Here is a 19,940-nt window from a genome sequence, read left to right on the forward strand (position 1 = left end):
TGAGGCAATTAAACTATAAATATAATATGTGTTACTTATCAATGGTTCCGTTACCTATATTCTATCCCAACCTAAGCTTGGTCACTAATATTTGCTGTCCATACCCATATATAAGAGCAAGTCATACGTACAATACAAAAAAGTTGAATTATGAGTAATCATTAGAGAAGAAAAATAAAATTGACAATGCAACTTCTAACCATTTATTTAAAATTTCAGATCTTTATTAATTTATATCAACCAACTTACTATTATTTTACTTTTTAGTATTAACTCTCTGGTTTTTTTTTTTTGACGCAACTCTTTGATTCTTAAGGAAAGAGGTATCAGATTAAATACAGAAAAAATAACAATTGAAAAATTCCCATCCGTCAAATTGTCATCGAACGGTTCAATTACATTACTGCGTCAACTATATCAAATCTGATTCCCTAGATATGCATGTTTATATAATAATTTCAAGCAACAATGTTTAATTAAAACTAAAGAATGAAATTAAATCTAGTAATAAAATTGGCATAATAAACAACTTAGTTGTATCAATATGATTAGTCATTCACAATAAACAATTAACCTCATTCTTCATGGACAAGCAATATTTAATTTATGTCCACAACATTCCCATCTTCCAGTTAATGTTCTTCAAACAAATTTCTACAAAAAAAAAAAAAAAAAACCCAAATATGAAAACAAAAACCCTCTAATAATGACTTTTTCACTAGTTTGGTCTAGTGGTGAAGGATTTGGGTAGTATGTTATAGGTCTTGGGTTCGATCCCTAGCTCATTGTAAATAAAAAAAAAGACTTTTTCACCAACTTAACTTGTTGGGTATGAAGCAAGTAAATTAAAAGGAATGCAATGAGAATTCCTCCAAGACTTTGCATGCAATTTAAGTATCTCTTTTGCTTTTTCCTTAGCCTTATTTCCACTATCAACTTCAAGAACCAAACAGAGCTTAGCAACAACACCAATTCTCACCATTTCTTGAACAACAAAATGTGTAGCAGAGAATCTTGAAACAGATAGAAGAATCCTCACAGCTCTATCATTAGCCAATGTTGAAACTCTCAGAATCTTCTTTGAAACAATTGCTAAACCACAACCATGGTTTAATAGCTCATATCTTCCATCAGCACATTGACACAACTTCTCCAAAAGTACCAATATCATCTCACATGGCTTTCTATCTTTGCAATCAAGAAGAAGTTCTATCAAAACATTAACACACCCTGATTCAATTGCTTTTACTCTATTTAATTAAGATAGTGGGGTGCTATCTTGTGTTGTATGTTAGAAAGATTGTTAGGGGGTCTTGGGGTAAAATTGTTTGTAACAAAGATTCTAACATAGTGAATTCCTTCGCGGGGTGTGAAGGGAGTGGATGTACCAATAGGGGAACCACTACAATTCTCTTGTGTCTATTTTCTCTTTCCCTTCTCTCTTTTATTTTTCTGCATATTGTTCTTACCTTCATCATAACTTTCAAGAAAAATAAAAGGAATCAAAACCATTTCTAAAAACAACCAAAAAGTCTTCAAACCTAATTCAACCCCTCTTAAGTTGTACTCTTAAACTTACAATTTATTGGTGTATTTTCCATTCAAAAACAATCCACGTGTGTTTTTCTCAAACCACAAAAAAAAAACATAAGCAAAAAAATTTAACGGGCACATAGAAAGACAATATGCCCTATCTAAATATACAATCCATTGGATTAGTGCCCCATTCATAAAAAATACATGTCCCACCCATTGTTTTTCCCACCAACCAATTCTAAGAAGTCATTTTAATTGTGATAAAAAGATTCTTCAAGTAACGGGACCTTTGATGAGAATATGAAATCATTCAATTCACTGCTCTCTAAATAGTCCACAACATCGCATGTAACACTGTTAGCAACCCCTTAAGCCTTTTCCCACGTCCCATCGCCAAACAAAACGTTCCCATGAAAACAAAGTGGTACGGGTGTACCGACGAGCTCAATCCAAGCCACTGAATATTTTATACCACAAACCACAAGCAAGGGGGCATGTTCCAAATAAATGACTCTCCGATTCCGTAATCGAAGGACACCATAAGCAATCCATTTGTTGAACATCGTATAAAACTCCCTGTTTGAAGAGATTTCTTTTTGTTGGTAGCCGGGATAGTTTTTCAATCCATTTCCAAAGTTATTCCAATAGGGATAGTTTTTCAACATCCAAAGCTACCGATGGAGGTGAGATCGAGTTCGATAGATAACTATAAATTGAGTTAACTGTGAACGTACCTTCGGTGGAATATTATTAGCGGTGAATTTATCCTGTTTGGCAAAAAAAAAATAGCGGATAATACAGTTTATATCAGATGAACTTATTGTTTATAGAGTTAACAAACTTGCGAATAGATTGGTAGAATTTGTATTATATGATAAAATTAGCGGTTGAATTATCTTATAAATGATATAAAAAAGATATTTATTTATAATTAATATTTAATTATTTTCAAATAAACATTGCAAGGATAAAGTTGGGAAAAAATGTTACATTATTTTATAAACTTAATAAAAATAAATAAGCTACTCGTGAGAAAAATTGTTAATAAATAAGTCTTTTTTCAATGAGTTTATAAGTTATAAGCTACTCCATCTGATTTTAAATATAAGAAAAAATCAATTTTCAAATTCATTGAATTTGAATAATCAATAAATCTGATTAATATATAATAAATTTATTAATCATTTAATGAATCTAAAAAGTTATTTTTTACAGTCATTTTAAATTTTTATTTTTTTAAGACAACTTTTTATAATTTCTTTCCAGAGGCATTTAATAGCAATTTTTTATTATATGTTTTTAGCCAGAATAAAAATTGACAATTACTTATAATATTAGAGTTTTTTGTTTATAGAAATATTAGAGTTTTTCTTAAATAAAATAAAATGACAGCGTGCATAATAATCTAGTCAACTAGATATGAACTAATTAATTAGTTTTGTCAAGAAAAACTATGTATGAACGTAATAAAACAATATACTAATTGTTTGAATGTGTTTACAGAATAATCCATCCACTCCAATCATTTTCAAACTCAAAATTTATTGTATAGAAGACCACAGCCCACAGGTCGTACCAAATATGCGGTCTGAGAGGTGAATTTATCTATAATAACTGATCATATGGAAGTTATCTAGATGGAAATCATGAAGAAATTAACCCCCACCATAAACTAAAAAAAATACAACCACAAGAAACTAAAAGAAAATATTAATAACGGAAGAAAAAATAAGTGACCAATTTAAAACTTTTAAAAAATAAGAGATCAACTTAAAACTTAAAATAAAAATAAGGAACCAAATGTGTAATTAAACCTATAAAACATTATATTGTATTGTAATTAGTCTAAATTGTCTGATTTCAAAACAACATTTCAACAATTTTTTTTGTGTGAAACTTTATATGTAATATCAACCCTCAAATCTTAATTAAAACGATGAGATTTTTTTTTAACGAATACTTAAAAAGATGAGATTAACTACTGATAAAATCTTTCCCATGAACATAGCTTAATAGTTAGGGAGATTGCAAATTATTGCAAGGATCGAGGTTCGAACCCAAAATAAACTATTGAGAAAACTTTGTTAAATACGTTGGGTTTCAAGTGTGAGCGATTAAGTCAATATCGACTATCTATGTGAAAAATATTGGATTTATAAAAGATGTGACCTATTAACCTAATGCCTTAAAATTTTGGGTAGAGATATAGTATCTCTCTTATAATCTTGAAGTATTGACCTCATTGTTTTCTTCCGAACTCTCACGACTCCCCTAACAAAATATTAATCCTAGTTGGAACTTGGAAGTTGAGGCAGCTACCTATCAGGTGCAGAGTCCAGACATAGCCAGATCATAGATGCAGAGGATTTCAATTTCCTTTGTCTTTGATCTACTAGTAGTGTATATTTTCAAATGTCGGCTAGTGGTCAAACACCAACGTGGAGAGAGAAACCAACGAACGTACTCAAAAGAGAAGGTTATCAAAACATAAAGAGAAAGTCAAAAGGGGTAAATAATCCCAAATAAGTGAATAACCGATGCTGACATTTAGAGGGTACAGTAATACCCATTTGCTATTTTATTCCATCTTATACTTTGCTGATATTTTCTATCTTAAATTATTTATTTGGTTGCAAGTATTTTCTACACGATATTTATTATTAACCGAAATGAAAAGAAAATATACAAAAATCGAGGAATATAAAATATACATCGAAAAGTGTTTAAAAAAAGAGAGTAAGAGATCCGACAAACAATCTTACATACACAATCAGACACACAGTCCAACGAATCTGCATACGGGCACAAAATTAAATTAAAAACATATGACACATTTAAGATCATGGGCATCAACTAGAGAGAAGTAATTTTTAAGAATATTTTTATTTAGATATTAAAAAAATTAAACGTAATTTTTTTAATATCTAAAAAAAAATATTCTTAAAAATTACCTTTCAAATAGTTTAAACGTTATTTTTCAATACCATTTATTCTCATTGAAATAAGTTTATTGGGCAGATAATTAGTAAAATGCAATTACTTTTTCTATTATTCTGAAAAAAAATAATGACTTTGATGGAAAAAATAAATTTAATTTGTACCAAAAAAAAAAAAAGAGAAAAAATAAATTTAAATGACACTAACTACTTTTTATTAAACGGTTACATATGCCTTCTCAACATCTTGAAGACATACTAATCTCGTGTAGCTCTAATTTCTGACCATTTGTGTAGATATTAAATTGTGTACTATAAAAATCACCTAAAATTGAAGTTACATTTTTAACAAAAGGTGGTCGATTTAGTTGGTAAAAAGTTAACTCATACTACTAAGGTGAGTTCAATATAAATTTTTTATAGATAAATAATATGCAAGTACTCTTAAAATATATTTCGAACCCGAGAGAGTCCCTGAAATTCAACTCACCTACACTTTTTATCAATAAAAGAATCGGCTAAACTTGTTAAACTTAACTTGCCTTTGTTCAAGTTGATGCTCAAATGAGTAATGACTAGGTAAATTTGATCACTTTTAGCCTTTCCCATGAACCCTTATAAAAGTCAAACTCTCACCTTTTTTGAATAAATAAATGAAAAAGCCACATTTTTCCGTGTATTGACTTTCCCACACAACTTAAACATACACTATATAACACACCCATAACCCTTCTTTCTCTCTCAAATCAAACCAATTCATTCATTCATTTTCTCAACTCTAGCTAGCTCCACCAAAAAACAATTATAACATTTCAAAGTCTAAATAAATAAAGTTACAATATGGATCAAGAGATTGAAGTTTCACCATTTTTCCTATGCCCAATTTCATTACAACTCATGAAGGATCCAGTTACTGTCGCAACAGGCATAACCTACGACAGACAAAGCATCGAAAAATGGCTTTTTTCATCACAAAACCAAACATGTCCTGTCACTAAACAGCAACTCACACATGATGAGAATGATCTTGTTATTCTGACACCAAATCACACTCTTCGCAGACTCATTCAAGCATGGTGCATCATTAATACTTCTCATGGTGTGGAAAGAATTCCAACTCCAAAAGCACCAACAACTAAATCCCTTATAGAGAAACATCTTAAAGATGCGTCTGGTTCTTCAGATTCACCTCATTTACTTATCCAATCCCTCAAAAACCTCAAAACAATTGCTTCCGAAAGCGAAACAAACCGAAGGTGTATTGAATCGGCTGGCGCTGTTGAGTTCTTAGCATCAATAGTAACAAAAAACAATACAAGTTCTTCATCTTCATGTTCAAGTTCAACAACAGAATTTGAAGTTGAATCTACCATTCTTGATGATGATGATATTGAAGGGTTTCCTTTTGACTTCAGAGTAGATGCAGAAGATGAAGCTATAAACATTCTTTACAATCTTCATTTAACAGAACAAGGTTTGATAACTCTTCTAAACTTTAAAAATGGAGAATTTTTAGAGTCTTTATTGAGATTACTGCAAAAGGCTAACTATGATTCAAGAACATATTCAGTTTATCTCTTGAAATCTATGTCAAAAGTTGCTGATCCAACAAAACTTGTGAATCTAAAGACCGAGTTTTTCGTTGAATTAGTTCAGCTTCTGAAAGACCAGATATCAAAAAAGGCATCAAAAGCAACACTACAAACACTTATTCAACTCGTTGAATTCGGGAGAAATAGAATAAAAGCAATTGAATCAGGGTGTGTTAATGTTTTGATAGAAATTCTTCTTGATTGCAAAGAAAGAAAGCCATGTGAGATGATATTGGTACTTTTGGAGAAGTTGTGTCAATGTGCTGATGGAAGATATGAGCTATTAAACCATGGTTGTGGTTTAGCTATTATTTCAAAGAAGATTTTGAGGGTTTCAACATTGGCTAATGATAGAGCTGTGAGGATTCTTCTATCTGTTTCAAGATTCTCTGCTACACATTTTGTTGTTCAAGAAATGGTGAGAATTGGTGTTGTTGCTAAGCTCTGTTTGGTTCTTGAAGTTGATAGTGGAAATAAGGCTAAGGACAAAGCAAGAGAGATACTTAAATTGCATGCCAAGTCTTGGAAGAATTCTCATTGCATACCTTCTAATTTACTTGCTTCATACCCAACAAGTGCCTGAAAAATTATGAGGCATTTGTACTTTTTATTTACTTTTTTAATTTTTTTTGCATAGAAAATTGTAGTACAATTGTTTAAAGAACATTAATTGGAAGATGGGATTGGTTGAAGAATATGGGATTAATTGTTTTTTGTGAATGACTACACTATATATTGAGACGACAAAGTTTATCATGCCAATTTTGTTTCATTTTTTTTTTTCTTGGGGCAAGTTTTAAATGAACACTTTTGCTTGAAATGATGTAAGCTTGCATCTATTAGATCGATGTTTTTGTTTGAGGATGGAGTTGAACCTATCACCTCTTTATCACTACAGTCTTGCAAATTCGAATCAAGTAATCTTTGACAGACATATTAGTCAGTGAATTTGTGTGAAGTTCCACATGAAGATGTGTGGATTGAAGCCACGATATCACCATTTGATCAAAAGATAGATCGCCACGATATCACCATTTGATCAAAAGATAGATCGCCACGACATGTACTTAGGATTAATCGTAGCTAAGATGCAATCTGCGTCAACACCAAAATGTGGCGAGATTCAAGCGCAAACAACAAAACTCTGAGATTTGGAGTCAGAAGAAGCATTTGTTTGCAGCGGTGGAAGAACAACCAAACTACCAACAGCGCCGGAGCCATTGGTTAAGGGCATAGGAGTAGGTGATGGTGAATTTGCTATGGATCGAGCCTAGCTAACTGATATCATATTAGAAACTATAGAAAGATTTTTGCTCTCTGAAATGTGAATTCATTGATTATGATTGAATTAGTTACAATTCAGTTACAGGTTTGCTTTTTTACCATTGAACTGGAGTGTGTGCATGCTAAGCTAAAGCTACTGTTTTTTGTTTCGACTGGAAACAAATATTGCATTAATTGAAAAAGCATCAGACCATACAATAGATGCAGTTATATTTGGGACATTTCCCAACCAACTTTTGGAACCCTAATTCTAGCCACTCCTACCAAACTATGGGCTGCCATGTTCTTATCTCTACCTATGTAAGACACCCTAGTGTTACATAACATAAAGATGAAAGTAAGTTACTACAATCTATCATAACATTATCAATCTACTGTGTTTACAATGTCAATTGTCAAATCTTTTGTGTTTACAGTGTGATAGGAGAAATTTCAAAATTGCCCTTAAATCCATTGAAGATGCAATAGCGGGTTTGACCCACGACCCGCTCCGCTCCACACCAACGCTAACCCGGCTGTAGCGGCCGCTAAGGCTAACTGTGCTGCTCCCAGCCATCCCGACGCGGCAAGCAACCGCTCCGCTCCACCGCGATCCTGCCGCTATCGCACGCGATAGACTACCTTGGTGGTATCTCAAATAGCTCTCACACCTAATTGTAAGAGTTCGAGATCTTCACCATCACTCCAACAATTGTTCTAATGCTTCCTTGAGTTTCCTCCCTAATGCAAATGCCAGAGGAGGTGGAACAGCATTGCCAATCTGTCTGTGTTTGTGTATGATGCTACCAAAAAATTGATAACTATCCGGGAAGCCCTGAGTTTATAGATGAAAAAGAGTTATAAATGATACCAAATCATATGATATTCACCTATCACAATTTTCAAACTGTTACCATAATTCAAAATCTTTTTCCTATCTACATATTTGGATAGCATGATTGGAATTCTTCATAATAAATTGAAAATAAGAAATCAATTCACACTAAGTTAATGAGTTCAATAGCCATACATACACTGACTCTATTTTTTATTTTTTTTACAAAAATGTCTAATGACATCTTATTATCATGTCATGTAATATTATTTTCTAAATTACCTACAAAATATTATGTCATGTTGTAATATTAATTACAATATTAATTCGGATTTAATTTATATGCAATGATAGTGTAAAGATTTTTTACATTGTTAATCAATTACAATGTTTGAATCATTAAAAAGATTTGACTTTAATCATAACTACCTGAAAACTCATTTGAAGGATGGTTAACGATTGGTTGAAAGTGTAAGTAAATTTATGATGATAGTGCATCAAAATTAATCTCTAGTGATTAAATCCATAGTTAATTTCCAGTTTGTTAGGTTTCGTTTCTTATCATAGCTTTTAAGGTGACAAGTAAATTGAGTAATAGACTTACTTGAGACCGGGCGAATTCACGAACAGTGAGAATTCGATCTTGGTCAGGATGGAAGCACATTCCAACCTTCCTCATGGGTTGAGGGTCAGTAATGGAAGTTGGGAAATTCCCTTGCCAATCCAACCTGCCGAAGGCTCCCTTCCATTGGTTATTCCTCTTAGCTGTGTTTGGCAAACACCATGGTATCAAATCAACCAGTTGTCCATTTGACAGTTTTATCTGCATTATTATATTAGATAACACTAATTAGATTAACCACAAAAGAAATGTTATGCTAAAATTCACAATAATTTAAATTTACCTTTTCATCCAGAAGATCACGCCAATCACTACCAGGCCTCTTCGGAATATTTTGGCACCGAATCAAATTCAATTGATTCATCTTCTTAGATATATGGTCAGTCAACACAGCCATATTTCCTCGGATCTTCAATTGAAACCATGATATGGGTTCGCTTTGATACTGCAAGCATAAAAAGCCAAGTGAGTATAAGTTTGAGTAGAATGTAGATGTAATGTAAGTAAACAATTATTTCGAGGGATGAAACATCTCTACATGTATCTTTCCTATTTCACATACCTCCATGTTTGTCTTAGAGGCTCCATTGCCTACAGCCGGGAGTTCACCAATGGTATCTCGAACAGTTATGGCACGTAATGGGGCACCATTTGCAGTACTGCGGACGGCAGCATACTGGACATTTTCAGACAATTTTATTTTCAACTCGGGGGTTGAAAATACATGCATTGGTTCTGGCCACTCAGGAAGCACATCTTCTGGAGCGGCTGCCCATATGAATGCCCTTTTCCTTGACTGTGAAACTCCAAAAGCTCCAGCCTCAAGGATACCAAACCTCACCTTTTGAACAAGAAAACCATCATTCATTATTTCTACTCAAGATTCTATTCAACTCCAAAGTGAAATAAGTTATGAAAATTTACCTGATAACCCATCTCAAGAAGTGAAGCCAAAGTTAAACGGAACGTCTTTCCTTTATTAAATGAAACGAAGTTCCTTACATTTTCCATTAGGAAATACCTTGGCCGGAAATAATCAGCGAATGATAGGAACGCTAATATCATCTCGCGCTGGACTTTACTCCAAGCGCTTGTAGCATACCTATTCATAGCTGAGAAACCCTGGAAAAACAATTATTCAATAATCACCAAAGTATTAGTTAAGGAGTCCTACGTTTGAATGAAATATAGACTGAAAATGAGTTTATAAGTGGTAGGTCTGGTTTTGTAGGATTGAGTTAACCTCAACCCAAATTCTAATATGGTATTGGAGTCTATCCTAGACTCATTGGACCACTCACTATTGGGTCACTCGAGCATGAGGGAGTGTATTAAGAGTCTCACGGTGGATGAGATATAGCCTAAAAATGAGTTTTAAGTGGAGACATGACTCACCTTACAAGGTGGTTTTGTAGGGCTAAGTTAGGCTCAACCCAAATATTATTGTCAGCAAAAGGCAACAAAGGCAAGATACAAACCTGGCATGGAGGACCCCCATTAATGAAATCAACTTGGCCAGGCAAGGGTAAACTACTCAACTCATGCTCATCAAGTTTGGACGCCAACTCTGCAGCCTCAGTTGTTGAAATGCAATCATCTATATCACCACATCTCTCCATTATAGCCCTGCATTACAATCATATGTTAGTCACTTAAATTTGTTCCACTTTATTCGTGTACAAAATAAACTTTGTAGCTGAATACAAACGTTTCTTCCCCCCCATATGGATAAAAGTAGTTAAACGGGAATTAATTCCAACTCCAAAAATAGTTGTTTCTGGGATCATTTACCTAAGAATAACATTGCAATTGTCAATAAACACCAATGCTTCAGGATGGTTAGCTTTAAACGCATTCGCAGCTGGTTCTTCATATTCAATAGCCCATTTAGTTGATGAAACACCTGAGCATGCAAGCAGTAAACATAGGTTACATAAGTTACATTATTTAGATATAGAACTTGTCTCGGTTAACTTATTTGAAGTTATGAACTGGAAGAATATCTTGCGAGATTGTTTGGGAGAGCTTATGGAAACGACTTATGATATGTTCATAAGTTTTTTGGGAGACCATATACAATTGTGTTTCTTTCTATAATAAATGTAGTTAAGATTACCTGACTGGCGAAACCCCTCTGATAAGCCACCACAACCTGCGAAAATGTCCAACGTTGCTAAACATTTTTCATTTGATGTTCTATTTACTAGTTCAGGCTCTGAAATGCTATCTCCTTTCTTACATTTTCCCTTTTTCTTTCTAGCTGCAGCATCAGCTGTATGTCCACTAGAATATATTACTTTGATATGAGCTGGCAACTGTCAAACAAATGAAAAATAAATTAGTTATTTGTTGAAAACCATATTTCATCTTATGCTTGCATCAGAATATTGAATTGATATCCCTAAAAATAATAGATATAATAATAATAATAATAGTAATAGTAATAATAATATTGATATATTCCTTCCCCATAATTCCAACAATAATAACACCCTGAAAAATAATCAACTTTAAACTATACTAAAATAACTTATTGAAGTTCAATTAAAACAGTAACTGATCCATATATGCAAATGCTTTTGCATATTCTTCTAAGGATTAGAAAGCACATCATAGAGTTATAAAAACAGGGCCAAGAATACACTACCTTCTTGAGGGATCCATTGGCAGGATCATACAAGTGCTCGCAGAAAAAGACGTTATGGAAGATTCCAGGGGCACTTGCTTCATGGACGTCAACCTTTTTCCTGACTTCACATCTACCTTTTACGGATCGTACAGAGATAGTATATGTTTTCTCACTGTAATACACCTAAAATCATAAATCACGATATCGGAGTCAATTTTAAACAATGTAGGCAAAATAAAATCATAAATCAGGATTATCATTTATGTTATGTCTACTGTGTGTATTTGTCTGCATGTTCATTCAATTACTTAATTAACTTCTTCATAGCTTTTTACCTCTTGTACATCGGAGCAGTATGCCTTCTCACTTGATACATCTTCTGGTCGGAAGAACCTTCTGACTTTGAGCTCTGTAGATTTTATTTCCGCTTGTTTTCTTTCGTTTTTGGCAATGATCTCGAGCACTTGGCATACAGCATAAGCTTTAAACCCTACATTCCTCCTACTCTTACGACCCTTCTTTATCCTTTGCTCAAATTCAAAAGGACTGACATAAACATAGTCGTTGAGAGAATATTCAGTTCCCTCCAATACAAAACTAGACTTGGATGGGTTTACTTTGAAAATCTGTTTCTCCTTTTTGTCTTCCTCTAACTTGCAAGAGTGACAGAAGCCAGACCCTAGACCCAGCTTATCAAATGGAACTCTGAAGAAAGCACCTCTTTCCGGCCAGTATAAGCTTTTACAGTAATATTCAGTAGGTAGTCCTTTCTTTTTCCTTTCTTCTGCTCTCTCCCTATCAAGCTTATCCAAAATGATATTATCCTTTCGATACTGATGCCCCCAAGGCGTTTTTCGGATACTTACAACATTTATCTGCTTAACATCCTGAAGTCCCAAATCCCTGCACTCATTAGTCAAAAACACCTCTCTCTCATTGGCGGTGTTACCAAGAACAGTCTGACAACCATGCTGCATCATCCTACCATGAAACATTTTTATCCCATTTTTTGATTCAAACATATATTCAATGTAATATATATCAGGAAGTTCATCGGATTCATCAACTTCAACCGACACAGATATTCCAATAGAAACAACTTCGCCGTGAATAATTGCCTGGTTATAAAGAAGGCATCCGGAACTGGTCTTCCCTTCAGGACCCCCTTCCCATCTAATTTTTCCGTCATCAGAAAATGCTTTAGTTTCTTTGGAAAATGAGCGCGGATTTTGTGTTCCCTCCAACAGTACCGTCTCCTTCTCCTCAGCATCCTCATCTTCATTCTCTTCCTGTTCTTGTTCATCAACTTCATCATCAACCTTTACTTCACTAGTAGTTCCTTCTTCCGCATCGTCTGGCAAGTAATACTTTCCCCATATTCTATTGATCAGCTTTGTTGTTGTAGCTGGCATAACTTTCTTCTTCTTCATTAACCATTTGGTGTGGTGTCGTTCTTCCATTTTTTTTGCAAGACCGGTCACAAAAGTCGACTTCCTGATCTTGTCGTCTGGAAATTCTGCAAACAGTTGCAGAATTATCTGTCCGTGGACAACAACGTATCTCTCAACAGCCACTGGATCAGAAGAAATGTACGACTTATGGTCTTGCTTATACTCAGATACTTTCTGTATGACATCTTCAAAGGAAAGTCTCGATACATGGCCCTGCTCCTTTAACAATGTGATAATGCTTATAGCAATCCTTACAGTTTTCAATACGGTGTCATACCAAGGACTGTACTGCTTTGACGGTTTTCCAAGTCTATACCTGAAAGAAATCAAGTATGGATAAGTCTGGACATCATTGTTCAAGGAATATATGACATTTCAAACAAAAAAATTCTAATATTTCTGCAAATATGCACAGATATATATTTCACTAATATGACCAGATTCATCCGTGACAGTTGACATGATTTTCTTGCAATTAGTTTATAGTGAATTAATTCTCAAATTTTATTCCATTTCAAATAAGATTTCTCTAAAGTATATACATAACAATTTATATTCCTATAATACACAAACAGAAGAAAAATTATAAATAGTATTTATTTTAGAAAACAGATACCATACCAGGCCATATCTGTTCGGATGGATATGAAAACCATAGACGATCCAAATTCAATCCTCCATTCCTTTATAGCACTCAGATAAATTGGAATTCCATGGGTGGCCTGTGCACCAGAAGCACTGGAAGACTGGCCTTCCTCTGTATCGAGATGGAACCCACTTCCATCATCTGCAGTCACTAGACCCGATCCTAAAATTGTAACATCTTCTGAGCAAGGTTTCATAGGAAGAAGTTCTAGTGAAATCAATCTATAATCAGAGTTGTATAAAGCCCAATTATGCAGCATGCTTCTAGGAAGATCTTCAATGTCATACTCATACACATCATAGTCATTATCAAAAACGATAAACTCATCTGCTTCTTGAAGAGAAGTTTTGTAATAAGCATGGACAGGGTAGTCCTTGGCGATCTCATCTTCGTCAATTTTGATATAGAATTTCTTAGATGAAGTGGATAATCCAGGGTTTTTCCTCGGCTTCAAAGAATTCCAGTTCTCTTGTTCCATCAATAGTCGTGCTAACTTTGCATCCTTATCTTTTTCATCTACCGAATCCATCTGATTCTTTTTTTCTTTGTGACTAATTCCCGAACTGATTCTTAAAGTCGCATTTGATGGCATCAGGTGTGTGCTTGCAAAGTTTGCTTGTTTCTTGCTCTCATCTCTAAGAGCAATCAGAGCAGGAATGTGTTCAAACTCCTTGTCGTCTTCCTTCAACGTCGTGTCTAAACCAATAAGCTGCTTATAAATAAACTCGCCCTGGGAAATAATGAACTCCTTTAAAGACGCAGTTCCAGAAAAGTACTTGCTACCACTCATCGACCTTGCCATGCCATCAAGTAACTCGTCAAGACTTATCTCAGGGTCTCCACCAGAAGACTTCGCTAGTTTTTTGTATGCTTCTAAGGAAGCACGTGCCTTTTCAAAGAAATGGTCGTAACATTTTTTGTAACTTGCATCTGGTTTCTGCAAATCGTAATCAGCAATATTGGTAGAAATCCATATCACTGGAGAGCCATCTTCATAGCCAGATATATTCCACGACTCAATTCGACCAAAGCTTGTACATCTAAAACCTTTCTCTTTTTTCTTGTCTTCACTTCTTTCTAGTGGCAATATATGTCCAGTGATGAATAAATTGTTGATTTCAAGCATCTCAAGTGGCTGCGCTGCACCAGTTTCATCATGAAGGAAAAAGTTTGTAATTCTTCTATTTGGACGGCCATCGTCTTGTTCAGCAGTCATACGGACAGATTTAAACTCTTGTCCTGCAATCTTGTCCTGGTTTCTTTTAATATGACATGATTTATTGGATATGGAAAAAGACTTCTCCTTAAAAAATTTCCTTGCACCAGTCGCTGACCGTTTAGGCATTTTACGAGTAGGAGCTGGCTGCTCACCACTCTCTGACAAACTTCGCTTCTTTTGTTTCCCACCAGCCATAACTTCCCCTCTTCGGTGTTGAAAAATAAGAGAAAGAAACAGAAAAAAATGAATAAGATATTTATAAGCATCATAATCAGAAATACATCTGAGAAAAGAAGATAGAAAAGGAGAAATACAACAAGATATAGCGGCAATGACAAAGATATCAACCATTAAAAAATATAAATAGGAGTAATCTTAACATATGCATAATAGTTAGTTGAGAATCACACAAATCAATATCAACTAATTTAATTAAACTTCACAGTCATTGTGAATTTGTGATATATATTTAAACGTCAAATAGATTTCCGAAAGATTTTATTTGTTTCCGATTCTGTTTTTGTTCAGTTTCCTTCTTACTTTTAAAAAAATTAAAATGTAAAAAGTCTACATAGATATGTAAAATTTAATTGCTATTTCTCAATGGATCACAATGCATTACTAGCATCCTAAAATTAACCCTAGCAGTATTGCATTTATAATCACCCATTAGTTCCACTATCAACTACAACTGCAAAATTTGAATTGAAAAAATTTAAGACATCAAAACAGAAGAATAGATTGCATATTAATCATCAATAAGCATGGTCACCATTGTTCATAAGTAAATCAAACAAAAATAAATGATACAATTCAAGTCGTAGAACAACATAATAAATAAAGCACTTCAATAAACAATGCAAAACTCAAACTTATACAAGACACGTAAAACTAAAGCATCTGTGTGTGCTTGGTCCCAAGCATACACAATCAACCAATCTATATGTTGGTTTACAGTTGAAATATTTGATCCCAAAGAAACTATAAGTCTCCTTAGATTGCTTGGTGACCAATGTATAATTAAAGATTTTCAATATATCATTCAACAGTATCAGACAGCCCGAAAACAAGCTATTTGAAGAGTAACAACAATAATCACTACTTATGAGGAAAATCATGGTTGGAAAAAAACTTGGTTGAGTACTAGCAAAGTTCAAAGCTGTTATGGCTTCAAACCCAAAGCTAGAACCACAGTAAATTCCAAAGATCAAATCGCAACAACAATGACGATATCAATATAAACAACAATAATCACTGCAAATAAGACAGCTCATGTTGAAAACACAACAAAAACTTTTGGTTGAATTGAAGACTAGGAAAGTCCAAAGATGTTATGGATTCAAACCCCCTAAGATAGGACCAAAGTAAAGTCAAAAGATCAAATCACAACAATGACAATATCACTATAAACCATTGCTTATATGGCAAATCATGGGTGGAAATAAACCAAAACTTTCTGTTGAAGTCTACCATTTCAAAGCTGTTATGGATTCAAAGCCTAAGCTAAAAGTGCAATAAAGCTCAAAAGTCAAATCACTTGAAGACTAGCAAATTCAAAGCTATTATAGCTTGAAAGCCTAAGCTAGAACCACAGTAAATCACGAAGATCGATTCACATCAACAATTACAATAATCACTGCTGCTTAGAAGGCATATCATGGTTGAAAAAATAACAAATTTTTCTAGTTCAACCCTATCAAAGTTCAAAGCTAAGTGTTGCAACCTCAAGTCTGCTGCACTGTTTTGTCGAAGCAAATTGAAATGCACACAATCTCCTCAACTCACTAGGCGCCTTTTAGCAAAGGACAACATCATGAGAGGGTTTACATAAGATCCAAATTGGACAATACCTCAGAAAACAGTGCTTCCGACTTAGATCGGAACACTAAGCTAAAACCACATCAATCCTAAAGATCAAAACTTTAACATAAAAATCCTTCAAAAACATTAAAGGTATCAACAGATTAAAAAAAACACAATAAAAAAAAACATTATCAAATATCAAAAACCACACACCAAAGAAAAACATTAAACCAGGAATCAAATTCACCAACCATACGAACTAAACAAGTTTAATGTACCTGATGAAGAAAAACAAGGCAAATGATGAAAGAAAAAAAAAAAAAAAACCTGGAAAAAAGGGTATATTTATATTACCAGGGTGAGAACTGAGAAGAAAATCAGAATCCATGATTTTGATGAATTTCCTTGTATGCAAAACAAGTTTAATTGTTTTCCTTGTATGCAAAACGCAGGATTTTGATGAATTTCGGAAGCGTTTTGGCATAGATAGAAAGAAAAAAGAGTGTTGTTTGAAAATGAAGCTATTTATATTTTGATACATTGAATTTGGCGGGTAAGCAAATTTTGGGAATAGGGTTTTGTTCACCCCCCTTATTCATTTCCTTAAATTGTTTTACATTTTTCTTTGTTTATTTTCTACTAGTCCCACACCCGTGCGATGCACAGGTGTTATGTGGTATTTTATATTATAATGTTGAAAAATTATTCGTATAAATTGTAACAATAAGTATTATAAAATGAAAATAATAATAATAATAATAATAATAATAATAATAATAATAATAATAATAATAATAATAATAATATAAAAGTGATGTACTTATCACTTCCTCCAACTAATATATATACCTATATGTATAGAGAATGAGTACGGACCATCAAAATTGAATGAATTTTTTTTTTGTGGGGTGCGCTAGCCAATGCAATAGTGCAACGCATAGGCGACACACTAAAATTGAATGAGATATGATAATGATAATGATTATTATATATTTCAATCCCATAACCTAACTTTTTGCATAACCTTCACTCTTCTCTAAAATTATAATGTAATTAAGTCAATAATGTATACATTCTTCGTATATTTTTGTGTGACTAAATTATAAACTCTTTGTTGTTTCTATGAAAACGGTTGACATTTAAATGGGATAAATGTTGAAAGAGAATCCAACTATGTTCATCTTCATTGTCACTAAGAAATGTTATAATAATGTAGAAAAGTGTAACATCTTGTGACATCAATTTTTGGATAATTGGAGAGGTATAATTCAATAATAATGTAGAAAATTGTAACATCTTGTGACATCAATTTTTGGATAATTGGAGAAACATGATTCTTTATTATTTATTATGAGATTGATACAATATAAAAAAAAAAAATAGAGATGAGAATGATATAATATAAGGAAGTGATGTGGAAACAAAAAAAATAGAGATGAAAATGATATAATATGAGGAAGTGATGTGGCATTATTGTGTGATTTAATTGGATGTAAGTGGGTGATGTGGATTAGGGTTAAGATGGATAGTAGGAGAACTATCTAGGAATTATATATATAGATTTCCATATCATTACTCGTTTAGTCAAAAAATAAAAAAAAATGAAAAAATTAACATCACTCTAAATTTTTTGTAGAAAATTATATTTTTTCTTTTTTTTATATAAATCATATAATTTTTGCCTCTTCATTTATATATATATATATATATATATATATATATATATATATATATATATATATATATATATATATATATATATTTCATTTTGGCCTCTTTTAAAAAAAAATCATATAAGTTTTGGGTGGAGATGAAACTTTAAGTCTTGTGGAGGAGAGATATGGTGTAGTTTAGGGGAAAGATTTTTTTGTAGGGATGATAATTTGACTCATACCCAGTGGGCACCCGCAAAAAATACCTATAATGGATAGGGTAAAAACTCGCATTTTGGGTACGAGTAATTATCCGCAAAAATGAATGGGTATGAGTGTGGGTACCTTAGTACCCACCCCGCACCATACCCGCATAATATATATATATATATATATATATATATATATATATATATATATATATATATATATATATATATATATATATATATATATATATATATATATATATATATATATCATTACAAATATATATCAATTTTAAAAAATACAACACTATTAAACTATTACACATTTTTAATAAAAATATTTATTTATAACATAATACAAACCCAATCTAAATATGTCAACAAAGAAATGACCTTTAACACGAGGTTAGTAAAATTTTTTAATTTCTTATAATTTTCATGAGTCAACATTAAAATATTTTTAATAAATTAATTATATTAAAACGATATGATATTTTATAATTGATCAATTATTTTTAGTAAAATTGCGGGTAACGAGTACGGGTATGTGTACTTATGTACCCGTAGGATATGGGGACGGGTACAAAGGTTGTTACCCACGCGGGTATAAAAATAGATACGAGTATTTTTTCAAACTGCAGGAATGAGAATGAGTACTATAGTACCCTACCCAATACCCATTGTCATCTCTAATTTTCTGAAGATATTTCAAATGATCTAGCATTCACATATTAAAAACCGTTGTATTATTCTTTATCTCGTGTGACATTTTTTTGACAGACAAGTCCGTTGAAATTCAAATTTAAAAAGAGATCATTTTATCGCTGTTTTAGAAAACTTGTTACTGGGATTGTTCCCTAGGAAATGTGCAAGTATTTCTTTTTCTATTCTGACATATTTGACGGTTCAAAATACAAATAATTGCAACAATATCTTGCTGATTGATAAAAAATACTTAGAAAAATAACAGATTTCTAATGGTGTATTTTAGCAAATAATATAACAAAGTGGGATAGTAGTGAAATGCGGTTGAATTTTTTGTAATGTTAGTTCTTATCCATCAAACTATAAAATAATGGAAAATGTTAAATCAAGTGAAAATACTTTTCGTGAAATATAGCGAGAATGCAGTGTTATCCTTATTTTATCGTTTTTTAACACAAAGTTGCATGCCTTATCTATTATAATATGTATCATACTAGATTTCCGACCCGTGCAACGCACGGGCAAGCATTTGTTATATATTTTAATTTTAATCAAACATTGAGCTAAAAATAATAGAATAATAGAATAATACCATGATAAAACATTGATTAGTACCATGATAAATAATTAGGCATAATATTAAGATATCAAACATTGACCTAAAAATAATAGAATAATACGAAATAGTATAATAACAATGACATAGGTTAATCAATAATACAACACATGATTTTTAAAGTAACTTGAAACTCATACTAATCAAAATATAATAAAACAACACATGGTTCAAACCATAATAAACATGACATTGTTCTTAAAACATAAGCTAAACTGAACAAATG

At 32.6% G+C, this 19,940-nt stretch overlaps 3 protein-coding genes across 3 annotated transcripts; 1 reads left to right on the plus strand and 2 right to left on the minus strand.

Annotated features, from left to right (window-relative positions):
- Positions 1-751: 751 nt before the first annotated feature.
- On the minus strand, positions 752-1,250 carry LOC123902306 (E3 ubiquitin-protein ligase PUB22-like). The gene has a single exon (XM_045951997.1). It carries the CDS (start codon positions 1,169-1,171, stop codon positions 818-820), a length of 354 nt encoding a protein of 117 aa, XP_045807953.1. The 5' UTR covers positions 1,172-1,250; the 3' UTR covers positions 752-817.
- A 3,952-nt stretch (positions 1,251-5,202) lies between these two features.
- LOC123902305 (E3 ubiquitin-protein ligase PUB23-like) lies at positions 5,203-6,826 on the plus strand. Its single transcript, XM_045951996.1, has one exon. The coding sequence runs from the start codon at positions 5,313-5,315 to the stop codon at positions 6,645-6,647; it is 1,335 nt and encodes a 444-aa protein (XP_045807952.1). The 5' UTR covers positions 5,203-5,312; the 3' UTR covers positions 6,648-6,826.
- A 298-nt stretch (positions 6,827-7,124) lies between these two features.
- On the minus strand, positions 7,125-14,924 carry LOC123902304 (DNA (cytosine-5)-methyltransferase 1-like). The gene is made up of 11 exons (XM_045951995.1): positions 13,486-14,924; positions 11,749-13,180; positions 11,432-11,596; positions 10,901-11,099; positions 10,576-10,687; positions 10,263-10,410; positions 9,709-9,906; positions 9,347-9,625; positions 9,068-9,229; positions 8,767-8,985; positions 7,125-8,162 (listed from the first exon to the last, which is right to left on the minus strand). The coding sequence occupies exons 1-11, from the start codon at positions 14,922-14,924 to the stop codon at positions 8,028-8,030; spliced, it is 4,488 nt and encodes a 1,495-aa protein (XP_045807951.1). The 3' UTR covers positions 7,125-8,027.
- Between the last annotated feature and the right edge of the window lie 5,016 nt (positions 14,925-19,940).

Source organism: Trifolium pratense, linkage group LG1 (assembly GCF_020283565.1).
Source record: "Trifolium pratense cultivar HEN17-A07 linkage group LG1, ARS_RC_1.1, whole genome shotgun sequence".
Lineage (NCBI taxonomy): Eukaryota > Viridiplantae > Streptophyta > Magnoliopsida > Fabales > Fabaceae > Trifolium > Trifolium pratense.

What these genes read in the sequence shown, in the direction of transcription:
- LOC123902305 (XM_045951996.1), top strand. Translation starts at nt 5,313, where the DNA reads ATGGATCAAGAGATTGAAGTTTCACCATTTTTCCTATGCCCAATTTCA.
- LOC123902304 (XM_045951995.1), bottom strand. Translation starts at nt 14,924, where the DNA reads ATGGCTGGTGGGAAACAAAAGAAGCGAAGTTTGTCAGAGAGTGGTGAG. An exon ending in ACTGCTCCGATGTACAAGAG is followed by an intron (nt 11,597 to 11,748) that starts GTAAAAAGCTAT and finishes TTATGATTTTAG; the next exon opens with GTGTATTACAGTGAGAAAAC. An exon ending in GTGAATTCGCCCGGTCTCAA is followed by an intron (nt 8,163 to 8,766) that starts GTAAGTCTATTA and finishes CTATAAACTCAG; the next exon opens with GGCTTCCCGGATAGTTATCA.
- LOC123902306 (XM_045951997.1), bottom strand. Translation starts at nt 1,171, where the DNA reads ATGATATTGGTACTTTTGGAGAAGTTGTGTCAATGTGCTGATGGAAGA.